The 25,137-nt window shown below is 42.0% G+C and overlaps 1 protein-coding gene across 2 annotated transcripts in view; it reads right to left on the reverse strand.

Moving 5' to 3' along the window:
- Atp8b4 (ATPase phospholipid transporting 8B4 (putative)) overlaps positions 1–25,137 on the reverse strand; it is a 177,924-nt gene that overhangs the window by 147,052 nt on the left and 5,735 nt on the right. The window contains exons 1-3 of one of the 2 annotated variants that reach the window (XM_021193343.1): positions 22,725–22,797; positions 20,522–20,586; positions 10,441–10,499 (exon numbers count right to left, since the gene is read on the reverse strand). In XM_021193343.1, coding sequence (XP_021049002.1) covers positions 10,441–10,499; positions 20,522–20,552 — 90 coding nt within the window. In that variant the 5' untranslated portion in view covers positions 20,553–20,586; positions 22,725–22,797. Of the gene's footprint in view, positions 1–10,440; positions 10,500–20,521; positions 20,587–22,724; positions 22,798–25,137 lie in introns of those variants that run through there. The other variant, XM_021193344.2, reaches the window with a different exon arrangement.

Here is a 25,137-nt window from a genome sequence, read left to right on the forward strand (position 1 = left end):
GAAGAGAAGAGAAGAGAAGAGAAGAGAAGAGAAGAGAAGAGAAGAGAAGAGAAGAGAAGAGAAGAGAAGAGAAGAAGAGAAGAGAAGAGAAGAGAAGAGAAAAGAGAAGAGAAATCTAGCCATCCAGCTAAGGATCACTGGGAGTCCACTAAGAATAACAACCAGTGCACAAATCCACTTCAGGGTCAGAGCAACCAGATCCAGCCCAATGCCTTCTAAATGACTGAGCAAATGGGATACTGGCTACAGTTGCCAAACCTTTCTCATCTCATCTTCCCTCCTTCATCTCCTCTGGTGTATTCGCCTTCTCTGTCTTTTGCCCAACTTACTGTAACTGTGGTAAGAGTTAGAAAGCAAAGTTCATCTAGACACACACACACACACACAACACACGAGGAAGAATCCATTGAGGTTGCTGCTGTGTTTAGAATTGATGCTGGAGGGGCTGGAGAGATGGCACAGTGGATAAGGGAACTTGCTCTTGCAAAAGATCTGGGTTTGATTCCCAACACCCACATGGCGGCTCACAACCTGCTCTAACTACAGCTTCAGTAGTTCTGACACCTCTGGCCTCCTCAGGCACTGGCACACCTGATACACAGATATAAATGCAGACAAACTACTCATTCCATGTAAAATTAATAAATAATAAACCTAGAATCAATGCTGGAGGCATTGTGTGAACACAGTAGCTTGTGCTCTGTATCATTCCCAGTAAGGATCACCAGTGGCCCCGCAAATTAGACAGTGCCTTTTAGGGAGCGAGGAGGTGAAACATGGAGGTCTCTGGGCTCAGTTCCGCCTTTTATTAGAGGTTTTCTCATCCTGGAGCTGTGGCCCATGCGAGCACTCTGCCTCTAAGCTTTTAACTCTTAACTAAGCCTCAGTCCCACCCTCCTGGGATTATAAACCTATGCATCCAGGCCAACCTCAATAAATGTTCATTTTCTAAAAACATTTTTTGGTATGACAAAAAAAATACAATAATAGTACAATATAATTATACAAATATCAGGACATAGACAAAGTCAGTAAATTATAGAAATTAAAACTTATAAGTAAACAAGATGAAATTATTCTTGGGCCAAGAACAATCTGTAAGGAGCTCTCTAGTGCTGAAAAGGGAAGCACGTATGTCTAAAAATAGTGTTAATCCTCACTTAGATCAGGGAATTCCTGTTTATGCATATGTGTGTGATATACATCATATATGTATGTCAGTCTATGTATGTATAGGTGCCTGTGTGTGAACAAACATCAGCGACAGGACTGCTGAAAGTTCAAGACCAGCCTAGTCTACATAGTGAACTCCGGGGTAGCCTAGTCTACATACTGAATTTTAGACCAGCCAGATATAGTGAGTTCTAGACCAGCCAAGGCTCTCTAGTGAGACCTCATCGCAGAAGAACATATATTGTTTCCAGGAAAATGAATGCAACTGGAGATTATCACAGTTCATGAATTAAGACAGACTCAGACAAATATTGTGTATTTTCTGTCATTTGCGATTCCTACATTTTATATAGACATACAAAATTATTTTTATGTCATGAAATTAGAAGTGACCCTGTTGGGGAAGGAAAGAGGCTACCATGGGGAAAGGGAAAGGAGGGAAACCTGGCAGGAAACACAGCCAATGAAGGTTATATACTTGTGTGAAAACATCCTTATAGATCAAGGTAGCTCCTAGAGTAAATACACATCAATTAAACGCATTATCCCAAGACAGCAAAGTGTTTAGGGGTTAGTGACTCCCTTTCCTCTAGAAGGTTATAAACACATTTATATAAATCATAAATTCTAGAGTTAGAATTAGAATTCTGTAGGATAGCTAGCTGGGAAAGGTTTAAAGACTTACTCCACACTAAGCTTCAGTGAGCATGAGCTAACCTGGCAGCACTAGAGAAACCTGTCAGGCTTTTCCTGCCACTTACAGAAAACAGTCTTCTGAGCCTGGGGAGATGGCTCAGCCGTTCTGATGGTGTGCTGTTCTCGCAGAGGGTCTGAGCTCTGTTCCCAGGACCTGGCAGGGCAGCTCACAATTCCTCTCACTCCGGCCAGAGGGATCCAATCACTTTGTCTGGCCTCTGCAGGCGCTTGCACCCATGTGAGCATGCCCACACACAGATGCACATAACCAAAACCAAAAACACGTCTCCAAAACAATCCGCTGCCCCTGTACTTGCTGATAACTGACACGAATTGATGTCACCTCTCCTACATATATCCATGGCACCTGACCAGCTACAGCTAGACTCCTAAGCTCACGACCAGGAAGGGATGTGAAACCAGAGCCACTGGATACACCTGACCTAGGGTTAGCAGCTACAGATTTCAATCACCAATCTACACATTTGCTACACTGAGCTTGATTCCTCAAAGAACATCCCACTCATCAAGCCAGAATATTTTGGGGGGTTGCTCCACACTTACCCTTTCAACTACTATGTCATTAACAGTAATGTCACACAAAGACACATAAACATTCAAATAGTTCCAAACCAGCTCATCTGTGAAGTATTAAAACTGAACTTTAATTCCTAAATAGCTTATTTTGTCTATGAAAAACGGATTATTCTGGGGGTGGGGGTGGGGGGGAGACTGACTCATAACTATATGCTCAGTACTAGAAAGCTAAGACAAGAGGATTGTTGTGAATTTCAGACCAACCTAGTCTGCATAGTGAGTTCCAGGCCAATCTGAGCTACAGAGTAAGATCTTGTCTCAAGAAACAAAAACAACAATGACAACTTTTTAGAAGTATATTTTTAGTGGTTCTCTCCACAAACCAGTATGTGTAATAAGCAAGGTATATGTGAATGAACTTGGTTTAACCATTCCACTACTTAAACATATTTCAAACTATTTTATCATAAATATTTGCAAAGAAGAAACATAGTCACGTGAACAATACAACAAAATCTAAGCATTGGTTTCCTAATTAGCTACTGATTAGATACTGAATTAGGGACCGGATTTTTGCATGAATATTTTGATTGATCTTCAACCTACGAAATATAAGATATGACAGTTATTGTGATTTTAGCAATCTGATCATAGAACCATATTGTTTGAGCTGATAAAAACTGCAAAACATGATGAAAAACCACTTGGTGACAGTTGGAGAGAGTGGTTTTTCCGTTTGCTTCAAAATTGTTGCTAAGTTGCCCCACTTGTTTCACATGATGATTCTGCCCTGTTTCATAAGGGCAGTGACTACAAAGAAAACTGAATTTGTGGTTCTCTTCACTGGGGTGGGTTGCCTTTCCTCCTCTTGCGTCTTTTCAGTTGTTAAGTCTTAACTGAAATCCATCTGGAAGCAGCGAACCTCTAACAGGGCTCTGAAATCCTACCATCAGGGATCACCCATCTTAATTCTTCTAATTCCAACTGTATATTATCTCACAGAAAATATTTTAAGACTTCTAAAACTATAGCCCATGAGAAAGTTTTCTTCTCTTAGGTTGTTTCTTTTGGGTATTTATCCAGTCACAGCAATGACAGGAACCCTTCTCCACTGACACTTGGTCATACAAAGCGAAGTAACTTAAAGTCAAAAACGTTACAAAAGGGCTGATTCACGGCTAACACCTCGGGAAGTCTCCCAACCCACACATAACCATCCCCCTGCATTATCCTAATTCAATACAGTCCCTGGGCACAACTGCCCAATGACTATCTGTGGGAGGAATCAGACATTTTTTTTATACAGGACACAGTGTGGTTGAGGCAGTCTTGAGCAAGTAGAACCCAAATGTAGTTGCTAATCATAAGAGTCGCATTCCCTACAGGTGTGACCAAACTGCAGGTTCTATCAGCAAGTCTTGGTCCAAGTCACAAAGTTCAATTAGACCATGAACCTCTATGTCAGTAGTTCTTGACCTGTAGGTAGTGACCCCTTTGGGAGGTCCATCAACCCTTTCACGGGGGTCACCTAAGACCATCTGAAAATGCAGATTTTGCATTATGATTCGTAACCCATTTCCTGAGCTGCTCCCTTCCCTAAACTTCCACCTTACTCTTCTCTGTTCTCCTCAGTCATTGCTCCCGGCCCCCTGCAGGCTCCCTCCTTCCTCCTGTCTCATCAGCCCCGAGTGTCTGCCCCTCACTGCACAGCCAGCCATCACCACAACTTCCCCTTTTCTTTCAGTATCGCACGTCTCCTCCTAAGTACAACTAAGTTCTAAATCGACGACTCTTGCCACACCCAGGCTCTGCTCAGTACTAAGCTGCAGTTTATTTAATCTGTAGGCCAAGAATAACTCTATTTTATTTCGTGGCTCCCCAGCTACTATGAGCCTGTCACCCCCATATACAAACTACAGGGCCTGCCTTGCCTTTGCAGCAATTCTGCCTCAGCCCTAGAGGTCTGGGACAATGGGTGTGCATCACATGCCCAGCGTGACACTCTTCTTCAAGCAGCTTCATCTCGCCCGCCTGGACTGCAGTGACTTCGCATGGCACACTTGACCCTTGCTCAGTGCTGTCCTTCCCAACACTGGGAGTCCAAATAAGCACATGAGACTGAGATCATTTCCCACTTATTCTATCAAAACTTCCTCCAAAATGTTCGCTAACATTGCATTCTCCTCTCCCTGATGTAATAGACCACATAACACAATTAGAATTTAGCATCGCCTTTCCGTTCTCACTATTGGCTTATTCTGGTGTGCTGGTCTTCTCTTTCTGTGTAGATTGTATGCGCTCCTTGAAGTTGGGAAGCCGACTCTGTCCTCCCTTGCTGGATAATCTCGCTGGCCTAGAATACACTACTAGCATAGGCCAACAGCTCCCTTCCACATGTGTTTTGCGGCCACTTAAGAAGCCAGCACCTATGTCCTCACATATCCCTAATCCCTTTGAGCTTTGTGTTCAGCTTAGACACTATCTGATCTTCTTTGAAAAGTAAAGCAGCAAACGTACATGTTGCTAGGTTGAGAGCAGGCACTCTAGGAATACTGAACTTAGAATTTATTTTTATCTCTATTTTAAAAGTACAGTAAATCATCTATCTATTCACGAGACATTTTATTCCTGAGCTAATTGGTCTCAGAGAATCACAGGCACATTGTATGGACTTGGAGGGGTCCACTGACTAAATCACACACAGAGAGAATAACAGTGGACCCATTTTTAAAAAAAAAAGAATACAATTGTAAGATGGCAAGAATACTAATTATACTGATTCAATCATTATTTAGTATTTAAATAATGAAATCATCATATTGTACCCCATTAATATGTATAATTGCTATATGTTAATAAAATGGAGTTTTTAAAAATACATAAAATACCATAACACTTTATTTTTTTTATTTGTGTGTGTATGTTTATAGGGACAATATCTGTGTACTGTGTGAAAGCATCACCTGTCAATAAGAATCTAATGGCCAATAAGCTGAGGCACGATGAGAAGGTGGGACATCTGACAGAGAGAAAGAGACTCTGGGAAAGAGTCAGGGTGGGAGAATTCACCACTAGGACTCAAAGGAGTTGGTTGTATGAAACTGAGGAGACATAACTAACTAGCCATGAGGCAGACATAAACTAGTATAAATAGGTTAATATAATTATGAGCTAATCAGAGAACAGAACTAACTTGGCCTAGTCATTTATTCATAAATAATAAGCCTCCAAGACATTATTCAGGAACTGAGACATGAATGAAAAAAAAGTTCACAGGTACGTGTGTGTGTGTGTGTGTGTGTATGCACACACACGTGCAAATGCAAGTGCTTCTGATGACAGATGCCCTAAAGCAGGAATTACAGACTTTAGTGAGCCATGTGTGGGTGTTGGAACCCAAGCTCATATCCTTGGGAACAGTAGCAAGTACTCTCAAACACAGAGTCATCTCTCCATCACCCAACATCACATTTCAATATAACTCAAGTGTTTTCATTATTTCTACCATGCATTTTAAGTCCTAAGCTGTTTGGTTAACTTACACAATTAAACATTTTTAACATTAACGTATTTTAAATTTCTATTATTGTCTTTGTTTGTTTGTTTGTTTGTTTGTTTGTTTGTAGGGAGAGGAGCACATACCACTAAACACATGCGGAAGTCAGAAGACAATGTGCAGAGATTAGTTCTGTCCTTCCACTGGGCTGGAACTCTGGCTCTCAGGCTTGGCAGCAAGCGCCTTAACCTGCAGAACCATCTTAACAGTGCAACCAATTTTAACATAGCTGTTTATTAACACTTCTATTATTGTCTGATTATTAATGAAGGGCACTGGCTACTCCCTTCTGAAGAGATGAGTATCGTTGCCCTTGGTGTTCCCCCCTCCACTCCACAATCCTACTTTGTCCTCTATTTCTTGGAGATCTGAAACTCCTCAAGCTATTTTACAATTCTCACCTCCCGTTCTCACAGTGTCATGTTTACCATGCGATAAAAGTTAGAACCATTAACATTGTCATTTTGTTTATATTCTAAATCCTGGAACTCTCAAAGGTGCTTGTAACTGCTTTCTAGGCCAAGGTTATGTCTTGCTATGTGCTTTGCAGTTTACAGTTTGTTGACAAACAGCAGGCCTGGCTGTATTGAAATCCTGCCCTGCAATAGCTCAATAAGCTTGCTCAGGCAGGCTTACTGCTTGTGAATTTGCACCATTTATCTTAGCTTTATATGATTTTTTTTCTCCCCTAATCATATGTACAGGTCTAAAGTGAGGCCAATCCTTGTTTTGTAAAATCTATAGTTCTCTACCTTTCTTCATCTTTAGAATATAAAAATAAGGTCACTGGGGTTGTGGCCATAGCTCAGTAGTAGAGTACTGACTAGTGTAAGCCCAGTCCCAACTTCAATTCCCAGCACCTTCCAAAAACAAGTTCTTATCTTGCCAACATTAACATTAGCAGAGCCTGTATTGAAATAAAAATGAAATAGTTAACCTTACTTTTTAATAAAATAAAATAAAATAAAATAAAATAAAATAAAATAAAATAAAATAAAAGCAAATCCCCAGCTGCCTGGCAGTCTATGAATGGAGAGGAGGAGATGAAGCATGGGCATGTTTGGTTGGGGAGAGAGGTTGATTTTTGTTTTGTTTTATTACACTTGTTTTTCTGTTTGTTTGTTTTCTAGGACTGTTCAAAACAAAGACATGTTAATCGTACACAAAAATCATAGGCTGGGGAAACCAGCCATATGTAGTCTCAGCCTTCCCCCCATCAAATTGCTTGGTTGCGATGGGTTACTAACACAGCTCCATTTCCTTCATCTAAGTGAATGTTCTGGAAGGCTGAAATATTTGCTAATCACCTCACAGTAGGATCAACAGATTTGATCTAACTATGTAAATTTGAGAAGGTCACTTACATGGACTATTCCATACCTCGTTGTCTTCTCACATCAAACAAGACAATGAAAGTACTTGCTGTCAGGAGATCACATGTATGAATATGGTAGTTTAGTAATATGCACAGGACCACAACCTTTAGTTGGGAAGCACCATGAATGTTAAACAGTCATGGCTACCATCCTTGCCTTCACTATCCACTGAGTGTCTATCATGATCCACAGGGAGGCTGAAGGAAAACATCCTGCCTTTGCCAGCGCATTGCACAGAACAGGAAGCTGGCAAGTACCTCACTGGGTTGTCATTCTTTCAAATTGGCTCATCTAAGGAGGAAACTCCACTCCCACAGCCACTGTGCTCTTGTCATGTGACACCCTCCCTTCTCCACAACTGCACCATGTTCACAGTTTGTCATGAGACTTAAGGCATCTCACAGTTTTGCTTCACAAGCCTAATGAGTTTCTCCGTGTTTTCTTAGCACCACTGTGATAGCATACCCTATCACTGCCCTACAGGCACTCCCAAACTCACTGTGGAACCCTCCCACAGCTCCATTAGGTTTAAGAGAAAAATCTATAATTAAGGCTGGCACACAAGAAGCATCTGATAGATCAGCAGTCCTCAACCTGTGGGTCAAGACCCCTTTGGGGGTTGAACGACTCTTTGATGGTGGTTGCCTAAAATCATCAGAAAACACAGATATTTACAATTCATAACAGTAGAAAAATTACAATTATGAAGTAGCAATGAAAATAATTTTAGAACTGGGTGTCACCACAACATGAGGAACCATATCAAAGGGTCCCAGCATTAGGAAGGTTGAGAACCACTGTAATAGACGTGATTGTTACTATTTATCAAATATTTTGTTAAAGTGATCTAATTTACTCCTTCAGTAAGCAGCCCTAATAGAAAGTTCCTCACAATTTGTAGATGAAATACATGATTCTCAGAGGAATAAACCAATCAGCTCACAAGCTAGTCCTGGGAGAAAAGTTTCACACTGTAGTTCCCGTCTTAGCCCCCAAGTGCTCTTTCCACCACACTTGAGAACTCTTATTTCTCCTTTCATCTTTCCCAAAAAAGGACTGAGCTTATACTTGTTTTCTTCTCAGTGTTTTGGTGGGAATATCACTCCAATAAATATGTTCATTTTTCCTGGGATCCTCCAAATCCACTTCCATTAAAACTGGGTAGGACTGAGAAAACGCCTAAGGGAGTTGCCTAACTAAAAGGGTATTCCAGTTAGTAAACAGTCTTAGATTCAAATCCTGCATATATAGAGACGAACTCATAGCCACTGTGTACTTTCACGCCTTAGTCTTCACAGTGGCTCTATGAGGTCATTGCCTTTAATTAGCCCCAGTGAGACTGAGAAAGCTACAGCTCACGTTCTGCTGGAGAGGCCAGTAAAGGCCAGACACCTCAGGCCCCTCTGAGCTGGACCACTGCCCACTGGAGATGAATCTCTATAACCCACACTGGCAGCTTCTCACTCTAAGCTTCTGTTGTCCTTAGCTCTGAGGGCTTAATGGATTTTGCTTCTTCTTGATGCAAGTATAGTCCAAAACAGGGCGGCCATGTAGACTCTTCTCAGGCCCCAGGTTACTGTTATAACACCTTGGTGCTAGCAGGAAACGAACAAAAAGCATAGCCATACATTTGTAGCTTTTGTTCATATCATTTCTACATGATTAATATATATACTATTGGTTTTAAAGGACAGACCTCAAACATGTATGGCAAATTGTTAATGCTTACTCTGCCTTGGGTGGTGGGCTCAAGGGGGTCATGTTGTCTTCCATATAATTATGACTGAAATACCTCATAGGTTACATAAAAAAATACCAGAGAAAAAGGCTGTATAATCTTAAAAAATAAGACTTTGCTTATACTCGTGAAGTAAAAGTACTTGTTATAAATTGGAATAATTTAATGTAGCTAGGTAGTTATCCCCACAAAAAGTTATAATAACATATTTTTTTCCCAAAATCTAAAAATATATACCTATGGGCTGGTTGGATAGTTCAGTAGATAAAGGTACCTGTCTCAGGGCCTAACAACCTGAGTTCTACCCAGAGACCCACAAGGTGGAAAGAGAAAGCAAGTTCTCACAAGCTGTCCTCTGACCTACATAGACAGACAGACAGACAGACAGACAAATAGACAGACATCTTAGAGTCAAGGTTTTAAGGAGCCATCCTCTACAGATACAGGATTACCTAAAGCAGGAATGTAATAGTACAAGGGTAAGTCTGCTGGTGACCATATGTCACTGCACAGAGTGACATTCATCGCCTGAGGTAGCCCTGACCTTCCTTCCTAAGAAGCACAGTCATCATCTTGAAAGAGTGATCCTTCCCCCAAGGGCAAAGTTGCTTTGACTCCACTTACAAATTTAATAAAGTTATAGCCTCAATATATTCTTTCACAGAAGGAAAGCAGTCATAGAAACAAGTTCCAGACTCTGTGTATGCAAACCTATACACAGAGCCAAATTTAGATTGTAGAACTCTATGACTACCACATAGGATAAAAGAAGAGCTGTTGGGGACCTCTGCCACAGCACCAAACTGCAGTGTTGGTGCATCTAAATACTCTGCCAATGACCTGCCAATAGAAATGAAATACTAGTGTTCCTTGACCAAAACTCTCCCTCCACAGGCAACACCTATGTGAACACTTGAACTAATGGTTCTCACTATTTGCTTTATAAACACAGTCATTCGGCACTTTGGAATCTCATCCTGCGTATGTTTTTCCACATTTCTCAAAAACTGCTTAGAGAAAATCCTCAAACTCAACCCATCAATCCTCAGCCATGACTCTCACTTTCTCATCAACCAATTCTTTAATAGCCTATTCCCATTCTTTTCCAGCACATTCTACTACCTAAGTGGACATCAGAATGACCTATGCATAAGTTCTTGAGAAAGAATGTATTATATCATCTTCCCCTCATACCAAGCTGTTAGAGCAGAGGAGAAATACATGTGCAAGCACACAGTACAGCCAGTGCTTGTAAGACAGGCCAACAAGGAAAGCTCTTCATTGCCATGAGGCTCTATGAAGGCAGGAATCCCACTGCTGGCCCTGAGCAAGGCTGCCCTCAACATGCTGTGCTGTGTACTCACCGCATACTGGAACTTCTCATTATAGTCACGGTCATTGGCTTTCACCACCCGCTCCACTTCTAAAAGAAAGAAAAATAAGGTATGAGTTTCAACATTAAACCCACAGAAACAGGTATAACTTGTAAAAGTGACATCACTGGAGTCACTTTGATTTCTGTCGAGTTCTTCTCTTATGAATTGAAGGGCATAGGTTTCTGTTCAACCTGAATGTTGCAAACCAGCTAGAGAGTTCTAAATGGGTCTGGGGAAATGTTTCCCCAGGTAAAAGGACTTTTGAAATCAGGAGGACCTGAGTAACCCAAACCCATGTGAAAGCTGGACGCACTGCATAGGTCTCTACAATCTCAAAACTCCTGCGGGGAGATGGAGGCGGGGACAAGGGAATCCACAGCCTCTCTCAGCCTGGCTAACTTGGTGTATGCAGAGGAAAATCACAGAGATCCTGCCTCAAACAGGGTGAAAGCAGAAGGGCATTGTCCTCTGACCACTACACAGGTACTGTGGCATTGTGTGCTTGCATTTACACACAAGAATGGACACACACACACACACACACACATATGAGTGAACATGCTTGCATACACACAAGAATGCAAACATACTATACAAACACACAAGAATGCACATATACATGAATGCATGTGCTTGCACACACATACACAAAAAAATGCACACATACCACACACATAAACACCTAGGAATGCACACACACATTTTTAAAAGTTTATTAATATCTCAAAATGAGAAGCTACAATGTTTTGCATTATCGCTTTAATGAAATCCATAAAACAAAACATTTTATTTCTCTAGTGTACATCAATTCAGCTCCATAAAGACGCTTTGAAGTGAAAGTTTCTGGTTTATTAAATGAAGGTTTTTAAAAACTGAAGTCCATAACCCTTTCTCTTAAGGGGTCATGTCATTTCTAGAAGAGAAAGATTCACTAAAAGCCAAACACATACCTTGAAAATTACATTCAACACACACACACACCCAAAACCACAGAATACAACACAGCCAAATAAATCATATGCATATGACCAACTAAGTCTCTGACCTTATGCTTATGTCTACAGACCAAAAAGTAGTATTTCTGAAAGGCATGTCTCATGATCAAGAGCCTTCAGTAGACATAGTCAATGAGGTAAATCTCTTCTGGAAGAAAAGGTATATACCAGCACACACAATAAATAGACACACAAGGCTAAATTTTGTGACAATGCAAAAATTGAAATTGTCAAAGAGAAGATGGTGCCAGGAACACTAGTCATGGATCCGCTGTAGTAAGACGACATGCTCTGGTCTTGTGTTTTCCAGAAAGCTGTTGCAGATATCAGGAGCTTGAGATCAAATGATGAAAGCTATAGGGAGAGTCTGCAAAAGTAATTGCCGGAGGTCCACACTGGGCCAGCATGGTAAATCACCCAACCATCTGCATGGAGGGTCCCCTGATTCCATAGTTCTCCAAAAACTGACAAAGTTGTAAATTTAGACATGTTCTTAAGAAAGAACTGAAGAGTGCTTTCAAGGAAAGAAGGAAGATGTGAGTGCTGAAGGAGGAAAGAAAGAAGCAGACTTAGTGGCGCCCCATGTCAGACATCACACACTGTGAAAACTATTTCCCTCAGAATTCGCCTTTGGGTCACCCCACTGTTTGGTTTTGGACCCCCCCAGAACAACTGACTGAGGTGCATATCTTACATACAAAAGCAGATCTGGCTTCAAGGTTCTCCCAGCATCCCTCAGTCCCTACCTGGCATACCCTGCCCCCAACCCTGAACTTTCCAGCCCAGTGGCTGGGCTGTCCTTCCCCCCACCCCTAGAGGCTCTTCCTATCTAATCCAAACATTTTGGTTTCTCTCTCTCTCTCTCTCTCTCTCTCTCTCTCTCTCTCTCTCTCTCTCTCTCACACACATCTCTCTTCCCCCTCTCTTCTCTCTTCCTTCCCACAGTGACTTCCCCTGCCTCCTTCCTTGGGGCCAGTGAACTCACCTGCCTGAGAACAGTTTCCCAATAAACTTGCTTTAATATAATCTGGTCTGGCTTGAATTGGCTCATTTCACTGGCAGAGACTCACATAATTTAAATATTTAGTCAGCAGGGAGTAGCACTGCTTGAGAAGGATTAGAAGGTGTGGCTTTGCTGGATTGAATGTGGCCTTGTTGGAGGAAGTGCGTCAATGGGGATAGGCTTTGAGGTTTTAAATACCCAAGGCAAGCCCAGTACTCTTGCATTTGCCTGTGGGTCTGGATGCAGAACTCTCAGCTGCTTCTCCAGCACCACGTCTGCCTGCATGTTTCCATGTTCCCCACCATGATGATAATGGATTAAACCTCTAAAACTGTAAGCAAGCCTCAGTGAAATGCTTTCTTTTATAAGAGTTGCCATGGTCATGGTGTCTCTTCACAGAATTAGAACACTGACTAAGACATGAAGACACTACTCCTCAGTCTGAATTTCACCGTGAAGATTGCTCCCAATAATGACAACTGTGTTTGGGGGTTATGTTTCCACCCCTATCACTTGTGAGGTGCACTGTTCATCTAACATCCACCTACACGGTTCTCTTCTTGCCTGGAAAGTCAAGTCTGTGTAGTTGTTCCTGCAATCCAGCCTGAGTCTCCCAGCTGCTGATAAGAGCAAGGCTGGACCGGTGGAATCAGTTCACAACCCCTGAGTGTGCCTTCTTGTCACTGGGAAGCATCCTTCCAAGCAACCAGTCACCTGAGAGAAACGTCACTCCTGGCTCTAAAGGCCTGACCATTTCATTTTCTTGATTGTCCTACAACAAACAAAAAAGGGCAAAAGCCAAAATAGTACTTGGAGAGTGAGGCTTAAAATATTGAGGTGATTCATTTGTGCAACACTACCTTAACACAAAATTAAAGAAAGAAAGAGAGAGGGGGGAGGAAGAGAAAAAGGGAAAAAGAAAACACTTCTTTCAAAAAAAAAAAAAAGTAGTGGTATTATGAGGGTATACAAAGGGCCCTTTCCAAATGGCAAAAGTTGACCTGGGCCTTCAGCACACTGCAAGAGACTCAGAGACTTCAGCTCCAAGTCAAAAATTGGTTATACTCATTTACATGTTAATTGACCCTGGTTTAGATTGTACACAACCAGAGAACTGTCGTCTTCAGATTCCACATTTGTGTGGTCCACATCCAAAAGCACGATTCTATAGTTCTGCACCAAACTGTACTTATTTCAACACCACAACCTTAACCTTACAAACCAAGAAGGAGTTATCCACATAGAATTATAGATAGCCACATTCTAAAATGTTTTCAGTCTGATTAGTATTCTGCATGTGACCATGTGATATGGGGAGACATCTGCATTGCCACAGCCTGAGTGTGGAGGTCAGAGGACAGTTCTGTGTTCTCTCGTCTCCCACCTTTACATGGGTCCAGGGTTCAAACTCAGGCCACCAGGTCTGTGTGGCAAGCACCTTCACTGGCTGAGCCATACATGTCTTCTATAGTTGTATTCTAATAGATTCCCACCAGCTCTCCCTAAATAATCAGATATTGCCCTCACCCCATAAGACCTGATTAGATCCAGGAAGCCCTCCATTTGCTTCTAAGTCCTTGGGATTGAGTCTTAATCATTGTGTCTGTATTTTTGGTGATTATTGTCTTTACCAACTAAGTTTTCATGAATTAATTCTGGCAGAAAATTTTGGTATCTTTTCATTAAACTCTAAAACATCCTGGCCTTGACTCTAAATCTTTACAGGTCTCTGCCCTTAGCTCGGCTACACTAGGCCTCAATTATCTTTACAAAAATTAGCTTTCTTCTGTATGTTGCTATGCTGTACAACAGGGCAGTCCTATCCTGGAAGAGGAAGCTAGACACAAATACCCCGAAAGAATTCCCCCGGGAGTGTCTTCTCTGACACGCAATGATTTAAACCAGATGATTTCTGTTTTCAGGTATGGTTTCAGCGATAAAAAGAGTTTGGTCAACAGGGAGTATAGGATTTACAGAAGCACCCCACACCTCCTTAATGAATCACCAAATTTTTCTGGTTCCAAAGGGAGTAGGTCAGCATGTGTTAATAAAAGACGTAAAGAATTTAAGATGGCAAGCAGATACCTTCTTGTGTCCTGATGAAGTTACGGAAAGTATGTGTGGAAGAGGAAAAATATTGTCGCGAGAAGGCCATTAATTTTGAAGAAAGTGTAGATAATAAACTAGAAAGTGAAAGGAGTTGGTGTGACTAAGAAAAAAAAAAAAGAAACAATTCCAGCCAATCACATTACAAGAGCATTCCTCCCACAGAGGCCAAGGGCAAACTCAGATCCTGACAGAGGTACAAGGGTTGGGAGTGTGTTATAAATAGGATGACAATGCCGTTTTGCATGCAACATGTTTGCATGTTTGTTTTCATTCTCAAAAGCATCTCTGCTTGGAGCTGGAATGTAGAGAGCTCACCCAGTATGCATAAGGTCCCAGGTACAACTTCAGGACTAGCAGAAAGGACCTAGGTTTGAATGATAGATTGTATTACCACTTCAAAGGCATGTTCCAAGGGGAAGAGGGAATACTGGGACAGGTGGGAGGATAGGCTAAACTTTCTTTTTAATTCTACTTAGTGCCTTAAATATATGCAGGAATGCATGATATCAATGAAACAAAAGCAGGACAGTATGAACAATGAAAAAAAGAAAGAGAGAAAGAAAAGAAGATAAAGTACCTGGAAAAAATTCTTGACTCTTATATGTATATGTGTGTGTGAACTAATGTGAGTTTATGTGTACCGTCCACGTGCAGAAGCTTGCAAAGGCTGGAACAGGGCATCGGGTGCTCTGGAACTGGAGTGTGTGTGTGTGTGTGTGTGTGTGTGTGTGTGTGTGCGCGCGCGCGCGCGCGCACGCGCACGTCCGTGTGCTCGCACACGTGCTCGCACTCATGTGAGTTTATGTGTACCATCCTCACGCAGAAGCTTACAGAGGTCAGAAGACAGCATGAGGTCCTCTAGAGCTGGAGTCACAGTTGTGAGCCACCACGTGGGAGCTAGGGATCAAATCCAGGTCCTCTACAAGAGCAGCAAGTGTTGACCCACCTCTAACCCCCTGGAATATAAATTTAGTGAATGAACTAGAACAGATACAATTGAAAAAAAACTTGATTTAAATGTATATCCAAACTGTAAGGTGAAGGAAATTATAAAAAAGAAAACCAAGAAGGGAGTATAGAGAGTAAACAAAAGGAAAAGATCAAACACACAGGACTTTTTCTGGCCCAGAGTAAGGTGCTAGTCCTCAAAGTAAAAGGCCCACCAGATCCCAGTCAGAGCTCAGAAAAATAGGCTTGCTGATCTCCATAAAAGATCACCTCCGAGCCAATCGCTTAAGAAGGTGTAGCAAAAACTAGCAGCTTAAAACTCAACAGCAACATGGTGTTAGAGAAGATACAAAGCAAAGACGGTGGCCAATCAAAGCCATGACCCACGCGCCTGCTCAAGGTGAGCCCCCAGCTCTACAGTCCAACTGTCTGTGGCCTTTTCAGTTTTATTTATTATTGCATATGTGTGTGTGTGTGTGTGTGTCTGTGTGTGTGTTTGTGTGTGTTTGTGTGTGTGTTTGTGTGTGTGTGTGTGTGTGTCTGTGTGTGTGTCTGTGTGTGTTCTCTGTGTATGTGTCTGTGTGTGTGTCTGTGTGTGTGTCTGTGTGTGTCTGTGTATTTGTGTGTGTCTGTGTGTTTGTGTGTGTCTGTGTGTTTGTGTGTGTGTGTCTGTGTGTGTTTTGTGTGTGTGTGTGTCTGTGTACACATGCCACAGTGCATGTGAGATGGCCACAGGACAACTTTGTGCAGTCAGTTCTCTGTGCATAGGTTTACGTGGGTACCAGGGACCAAGCTCACCAGGCCTGTGCTGCAAGCATGTTTCCCACGGAGACATCTCACCAGCCCCATGATTGATTTTTATTTTACAGTCTGCTAATAACAACAAGCAAAAAACACACTTCTTATGAAAAGCAAAATAGTAGTTCATGGCTCAGACATTAATTTCTAAGAAAGCCTTATAAAGAACTGATTGCTTGACAAAAATAACATGAGGGTGAAGTTTTCAGAGATGCTTCATAACAGCTCACAGGATAACATCCCGACCAACCCAGAAGGGCGTTTGCCCTCATTTTTTGCTCTTCCAACTAAATCAAGGAATGTACTTGGGGTATTCAGATGAGTAAGTGAGCTGGGTGTTCTTCAATCACCCCAGTCGTTTGTGCTCAACTTCACTTGTGCTGAAAGCTACGTGACCTGAGCTTGGAATTGACCATCCTAGAAAACGGCTAGTGAGCTGCTCTGCCATGCCACTGGCTGAATGTAAGACACACATGACACACGTCAAGCTGATAACTAGGTTTGTATGTTTTGTGGCCATTGAGAAAAGTAACAGAGGCATGTGACAGAAGCATCTTAGTGATTCCAGAAGGTATCACAGAAGAGGACAAATCCTCTTAGACTTGGTTCTGAACCCACTGCAGAATATAAAAATAGGGAATGCTTTCAAAGTCCTACTCCATGTAGATGACAGAAATAGTCTTCGCTCTCTGGTGTAGGAAAGATAACTCAGTGGCTAAGAGCACTTGCTGTTCTTGCAGAGAACACAGGTTTGATTCTCAGCAGTAATATGGCTACACAGAGCCATGTGTAACCCCAGTTCCAGGAGATCTAATGCTGTCTTTTGATCTCCATAGGCACCAAGCATACACAAACATACATGCACAAAAAACACATGTACACATACACACACACATATATAAAGATAGATAGATAGATAGATAGATAGATATAGATATAGATATAGATATAGATATAGATATAGATATAGATATAGATATAGATATAGATATAGATATAGACACACATCTGTGGCCTTCTCACATGCACGGTGGCATGTGTACATATGTAAACATAAGAGATAGATAGATAGATAGATAGATAGATATAGATAGATAGATAGATAGATAGATAGATAGATATGTGTGTATGTGTTTAAAACAAAGAACAACAACAAAAATAAAATAAAATAAAATAATCTTCACTTCCCCAAAATTGCAAAAGCTAATAATATGTAATGTTTTCCTCAAACAAATAGATTAGCAATGCAGCGCTGGAAGAGCCCTTATCACTGCACCCTGTGCTTGTTTTGTTCTTCACAATGACCAAATAAGGATCAGAAGTGGCCCTAGAAATGGGTGAAAATTATGGTATATTCAACCTCGACAAGGGATAGCTAGTTTATAGTTCCCAATCCCACCCTAACCCCAAAAAGTAATTATCTGATGGGGCTAATAATTTATTAAATCCACTCCCCGTTTCAAAAAGAAAACACTTTGACTATGCTCGGAAGTGGAAGTGAGAGGAACAATTCAAAGCATCCAAACGCATTGTCAGTCACTTAAGACACAATACAGGCCAGGCGTGGTGGCGCACGCCTTTAATCCCAGCACTTGGGAGGCAGAGGCAGGCGGATTTCTGAGTTCGAGGCCAGCCTGGTCTACAAAGTGAGTTCCAGGACAGCCAGAGCTATACAGAGAAACCCTGTCTCGAAAAAAAAAGAAAAAAAAGACACAATACAGACTGGAAGAGGGACCTCTAGAACACTATTTCCTGGGACTGCTTAGCTACAATTAAGACGTTACTTCATGTATATAAGATTGTAGTCAGATTAGGCAAAAAAGACAAAAAAGCCCTCAGGTGGGAAGACACAAGCTGAGGCGCTGAGGCACGGGCTGGGGCTGCAGCTTCTGAAGGCCCACTTTAGCTCAGAGCCTTTCCTTAACTATGACTTCTCAGCAAAGCATTGCCTTTGTGTGGTGATCATTAAACTAGGAAGTGTGGAGTGCACCTTTAAACAGAAAATTATCCCAAAAGTCCTTTATATGCATGTATGAAATTCTCAAGAAAAAAAATGCATACAAGAAATCTTTTTTTTTTTAAATAAATAAAAGCAAAACAGGTAAAGGGGAGTCATCCAAATGCTATCACTATCTCCCAAGACGGTCTTGAAGTAATTTTCTGAACATTTCCAGTGAGAATTGGCTAATGATCATCGACCCTGCTGCCAATCCTTGAAGGCCATGATTACTACCTTCCTAATCTGGGCTCTTTTACAGACTCCCCCTTTCTCACTTCCAGCCAGCAAAAGTAAGCAAGACACTTACACCTCTCTTTTTAATCAGTTTGTCTGTGAGCCGATCTTAACCGCTCAGCGTTAGACTCTAAGGGAAGCAGGAACGCTGTTCAGACCAATCATATAAGACAGAGAAGTTAGAGGTCCTTCTTGGACCCTTGAGTGCACACAGACGGAATAAACACGACAGTCCTTCAGTTACCTACAGTGCATTCTTCCTTTGGCCAATGTGATTTTGAAAACATTGTTCAGACACTTAGTTGTACTCTGCCAAAGTCATTAAATAATGACATACCATGGAGAACTTGGGAACCCTGTGTAAAACCTTAATAACATAGGCTGAGATTCTTAGGTTAGTTTGGAATGCATCCAAACACCAAAGAATGTCCCCAATCATGAAGTACCATTTAAGTGGTGAGATTGTTAGGTTTGGGGAGTTTTAGAGAGGTACTTTCAGAATATTCCCTCAAACTAAATCAATAACTTAAGCCTTTCTCTTCCTTAACTTTTTCTTTCATCAAAATCTTGTTGATTGGAAACCTAATCTAAACACAGAGAAGGATAGTGAGTGGGAGAGCTTTAAATCAAGGATCCCAACCTCCAGACTCTGATTTGGCTCCAGGGACACATCCTGATACAACAAAGAGATGTACCCTGAGCAGAGGGTTCCTGTTGAGTTGCAGCAGTGACTGGTGGCTTCTGGGATTAATTAACATTTAAATAGATAAGTAAAGAGAATTAAAGCCAGAAAAAGAAATCTTCCTACAATTTTGTGTGTGTGTGTGTGTGTGTGTGTGTGTGTGTGTGTGTGTGTCCTCACAAAAGAACTTGAAAAGCAAGTTAGGTGATTCAAACAAGTGCTAAAGGGTTTGGGTTTGTTTTCCTCTTTGATAAGCCAATGTAAATGTGTTCATCCAGCCCAAAGAGTCAGAAAATTCAATTTACTGGAAGTTTTATTCCCTCTATGGTTGCTATAGCTTCACAGCAAATTTATCCTTCTGGTATACCTGGACTCAATACTATAAATTACAAATAAAATCTTTAGCCCCTGTTATGTTGTTTTCTATACATGATTCATGACTGGAGACTTAATATTTGCTATAACAATAATAACAAGAGCTGATTTGAGCACTTGCTAAAATCTCAATACAATCTGGGTATTTCACTGTCTCAGGAATCCTCAAAACAATGCCATTAAGTACATGCCATTCCCAGCTTCGCTTTACACATAAGGAAGCAAAGCCAGAGGGAGATGGTGCAGTGAGGTCAGATTTGAGGCACGGGTCTGCCTCACCGATGACAAAGGCTTGGCAGTTGGGAAGGTGGGGATGGCGAATGATATTCTGCAAAGGTGACTAAGAAACTACAGATGGATCCACCCAGGTGCAAGAACAGAGAGAGAGCAGGTACAGGCCTCCTTCATCAAGTGCAGTACTCTAGACGTGCTTCTAATCATGCATCATACCCCCTCCCAATGAAGCACTAGTCTCCCCGTCACAATCTTTTTCTCCCCTCCCCCATGCCCTCATTTTAATATATAAAGTTTTGCCCACTTTTTCCATGTCTACATTCATGTGTACACAGAAATTGTTTCAAATATTGATAGAAGTGGACCTGGATTTTGGATCATGGTCTTAAGATAACAAAGGCTTGCAACACCAGGTCTTGTTGGAAGCGGCCACAGTCAGCCAATTGACAGAGATCAGAAGGTGGCCGGGGATTCCCAGAGAGCGGCCACAACAACACACAAAGGAACTTGGTGAGACGTTAGAAACTTCTGGATTTTGTTTCACAAGCCCTTAAGAGGTACACGGGTATACACAATTGTGGAAGCTTTTTTTAACTTACAGTGTGTGTGTTTTCTGAGTGAATCAAACGTTCGGTATACAATAAGATTACAGTTCTTATTGTTTTGTGTCATCTGAAGAATTCAAGCCTTACCAAGAAGCTTCTTCTTATTGCAGAACATCATCACCCTGAGTTTTCACCACGTCATGGGTGTCAGCCTACGAGAGAGAGAGAGAGAGAGAGAGAGAGAGAGAGAGAGAGAGAGAGAATGAGAATTAGTATTTGAAAGATGCTCTGTATCTTTATATTAACCCTCCTCAACAGTCTTTCTACACAAATTTAGATGACAAGTTGTTGACATAATAAAGAACAATAAGTCTACATTAAAATGCTTAAATCAAACCAGATAATAATAATTCTGTGCCATAAAAAAAATGCATGTTTGTATTACAAATATATTGGGGTTCAGAAAAACCATACTTTAAAGTGAAGGCCTCGAAGCAACACTTGCCTCTGACCTCCTTCCTCTCCTCTTCCCTGAAGCTCAAAGACTTCTCAGAAGTGAGGATTCCTCCTCCCTAGGGCGGGTCAGAGAACCCAGAGCCCCTTTGCCTCAAATGAAGCTGAAAAAGCTAAATTGTTCTCCCTAAACACCCCACCCATAGTGCTGCATAGAGCTGTCCATGAAGAAGTCCTCTGACGTATTTTTGGATTATAGGTCCTAAGATTCCCCCCTCCACCACTGCTCAAAGTGTCCAGTTCCATACCCCAATGGGGAAAAATGTCACAAATGAGAGCCAAGAAAAGTCTGGACAGACAGGTCTTGTGGGCATCCTCTACTACATCATCTTTTGCTGGCTCAGACCCTTTCTGTCCAATCAAAGGGTCATACAGCACCCTCTGCTTCACTGGAACAACCCACAAAAATGGATTTTTGACTCTGGATCTGTCTTTGGGTCTTCATCATGGAATCCAGAATTATTAGTGGCTGGTCACCAACAACTCATAGTGTTTTCTCATCCCTGCTAACTTGTCTATTGTCAGTTTTCTCTCAGCAGACTATGTTATTACATCATAGTGAAAATTTTGAACTTCCCAGTGAAGGCTTTATGGCAACCCCAGGTAAGCGCATACTTGTGCACTGGATTTGTCAAACAATTTTAATCAACTTTTCTAACTAATCCCAAACACTAGGAATTGGAATATCTTAGGGCTATGCAAGCATCTGCCTTTCGCTGGAATGTGCTAGATAATCCCTCCCCACAGCCTGAGCTGATAACTGCTCCTACATGTGGGAGTTATACACAACATGGAATTGTTAACCAGGCTGCAAGTCACCACAACCCAAAATTTTCTACTCACTTATCCATATATCTTCTTCTCTTAGTTGCTACCCAACACACTAAAATAATATCATTATTATCTTTTTTCCTGTGTGTGGCCTAATTTTTTATGAGATAAACCCTATCAAAGATCTAAAGTGAGCCAATGCACAAACAGATTACACACCACATTCACAACCCATGGAAATGAGCACATGAAGCTTTGCAAACAAGTGGCAGAACAAGCAGGCGTATGGAATTATGGCGGCATTCTGTTGGTTAGAAAGAGAAATGATGTGTCTGCTCCCTGACCAAAGAAGTTACATGCAGAACATATGGAGTGTACTGAAAGAAGTGCTGTGTGGTCAGCTGCACAGACACCAAATAAGAGGAAGAATGGTACATTTGGCTTAGCAGTTACAAGAAAAGACGTTTAAAAGGAAGTCCGTTGATCCCCACCGTTCTAATACAGATCCCTTGGTGTCCAAAACACCAGAAACCATCCATTTGTCTCCCTGTTTCCTCCCTGGGGAGTGCCTGACAAAAGAGGCCCTGAGAGTAGAAATCTGGGCTTTCCTAGTGCCCAGATTAATAAAACTGATAAGTCTAAGCACAAAGATTGGTCATTGTTGCCATATGCTACTAGAAGCAGGAGAATTATAACCCACTAGAAGCTCCCCTGTTTCCTCCTGTACACCTTCCATGCTATGAGTTCCAAGGCTGCCCAGACCATCCCTCCAAAGCCTCCTCTCTGCCCACATCCCTGCCTAGGCAGTGGGTATCATCTAGAACCTTACAGCTGACCATAGACCATTCTTCCTCTGTGCTTATGCTCACAGGCCTGTCTTGGTCCAGACTTGGGAAGTTATAGACCAGTTTCCACATCAAAACTACAGATATTCTCATTAAAGTGGAATGGCATCAGGTCATGACCCTGCTAAGAAACCCAGAAGACCTCACGTTAGCCTTAGGGAAGAAAAGTTTAACATATCAGCTAAGACCTCTACCATCTTGTTTCTGCTCATGGGTCTTACCTGGTTTCTCCCTCCTTCCTTCAGTTCCCACAATCCTCTGTTCACTCCTCGTGTCTGCACTGCAGAAATGCTCAGCTTAGTTTTTTCTGGGGACCTTCATGACTCATCTTCCCTAACGTACAGCCATGTAACCACGGCCCCACCCTCTTCAACTCACATATTAACTCATATGGCACTTCCTCCACAAGCCACTTCCTATGTGTTCCACAAAACCTGGTACTGTTCCTCTCGGAGTTGATGGCACTCTAGACTGTATTTGTCGACTACATTGGCCTTCTCATTATTTCCCAAGCTCCAGTGGCATGGGAACCTCCTCATCTGGCCCATGGTTTTGTTCCTGATATCTGACACATGCCTGGCTCACAGTGCCACTCTGTGTGTTTATTGAACATGAATGAACGAAGCTTTCTATTTCCCTAAGAAATGGACCATGGACCTACACGTGCTGAAGTGGAGCACGGACCTACACATGCTTCAGTGGAGCATGGACCTACACATGCTGAAAGACCCTCCTCTTTTAGCAATTATTCTTTCTAGAGCTCAAGCAGCAGAGGGGCTTTAATCTATCATCCCTGTTTGAGGCTCCTGGGGGGTGGGGATATTTCATCTCTCTTGCCAGCCCCTGTCCCTTTACATATGGCTATCTCCTAAACACCCTTAAAGCAGATTAGGACCAAACAGGATGAGCACGCATTTGGTGTCATAGCAAGTTGAAGAGCATGGGAAAGAAGGGAGGAGTGGCCAGAACTTAGAGGAGAACCTCGGGCCCTCCAGCTAAAAGGAGATTCTCAGGAGAGTGTTCTTGTCGGTTAAATTTGTTCTTTGACAATTATAAGCACGTATGTAGGGCACTTGGTCACCCGAACCTTCTCTATCTTCTGCTCGCCCCTACCATGCTCCCCTCCTGAACCCCTCAGGCCTCTTTCCCACAGCCATGCCTCCTTTTTTGTTTTGAGACTCTCTGATTTTAGCCAGGAGCATTGGTGTAGCCGTGGGTTTGGAACTATCTGTTTCAGCCTGGTGGTCTCAGTGATGGGTACATAGCTAAAGGCAATGACTATCTCTGCCCCAGAAGCAATCCGTTTCTAATAGAACACAAAGAGATTTCTTTATTTAAGTCTTTCCTCTGGGAAAATACCATAGGCAAAGCAGTCCTCACCCACAGGACTTTTTTCTGGTTTCTTATTTATTGTTTGTTTGTCTGTCTGTCTGTTTGTTTTGATACACGATCTGAAGGTCTGTCACTTGCTATATATTCTAGACTAGCCTCAAACTCACAGCAATTCCCCTGCCTCAACTTCCTGGTTGCTAGGATTACAGGTATTTCCACCACATACAGCCTTTTCATCATTACTTCTTTGTTTCATGACAGTCACCAAAAGGAGCCAGAGCAGACATTAAATGGCGTCAGGAGGGAGAACACATAACGTGAGGATGACATCTGGTGCTCCTGGTGCCCCATCTGGCCAGAAGAGAACAACTAATCAAGGAGTCTAAGCCAACTTGTTAAGACATGAGAATTGTCTCTGGGGACTAATCTGACACGTTCTGTTATACCGGTTCTTTAGATGCTGAGAGAGTGGTGTTAACTGATAACCAGTGTTAAGGATGAAGCTAAGAGCATCTGTGGAGTGCAGAATACATGGACCGCGTGCATGGGAACGGCCACGGAGCTTTCCTCTTCTCTTATTTTACATTTTCCCCAAAGTTCTTCTCATTTACAAAATTCCCTTAAGATGAGGCTTAAAGGAACGCCTTACCCCTCACAGACTTTCTTCATTCCCTGGCAGCCTTCTCCTTTCACTCTCAGCTTCTCACTATCTCCTTCCAAAGTGTCTCCAAGTCGTTCACCTTAAAGAAAGTGAATAAATCCATTTCAACTTTAAGCATTTTTACTTGTATAGAAATCCTCTCTGCTCCATAACTCCGAGTGTGACGTCACCCTTGCTGTGTGAATTAAACTGCTGAATGATTTCGCAAAACTTTTTCTAGTGTCTGACTTGAGGGCTTTAACCACTAAAACAACATTATAGCAAAGCCAGAAAGAATCTGCTTTAAAGCCCGACTCCACCAATCCTTCCTTCCATCGGAACAAGCAGGCGTAGTCTACGGAAGCCTGCAGCCAGTGCAACAGACATCAGTCAAACTTGAAGAAAATGAAACTCCCTTTAATACCATATTATAATTCCTATAATACTCTTCCTATTCCTCACCAAAATGTGCTCATCCTTGGATGCTCTTCCTCATCTGGGTTAGGGTGGTTAGGAGATAGGAGATAGCGGTATACAAAAGCTCAGGGCCATCAAGAAAGATGAAATACCCTCATGCTTTTTCTAAATGTGTGTGTGTGTGTGTGTGTGTGTGTGTGTGTGTGTGTGTGTGTGTGTGTGTGTGTGTTCAGGCACATGAGTGT

Source organism: Mus pahari, chromosome 3, assembly GCF_900095145.1.
Source record: "Mus pahari chromosome 3, PAHARI_EIJ_v1.1, whole genome shotgun sequence".
In the NCBI taxonomy this organism is placed as follows: Eukaryota; Metazoa; Chordata; class Mammalia; order Rodentia; family Muridae; genus Mus; species Mus pahari.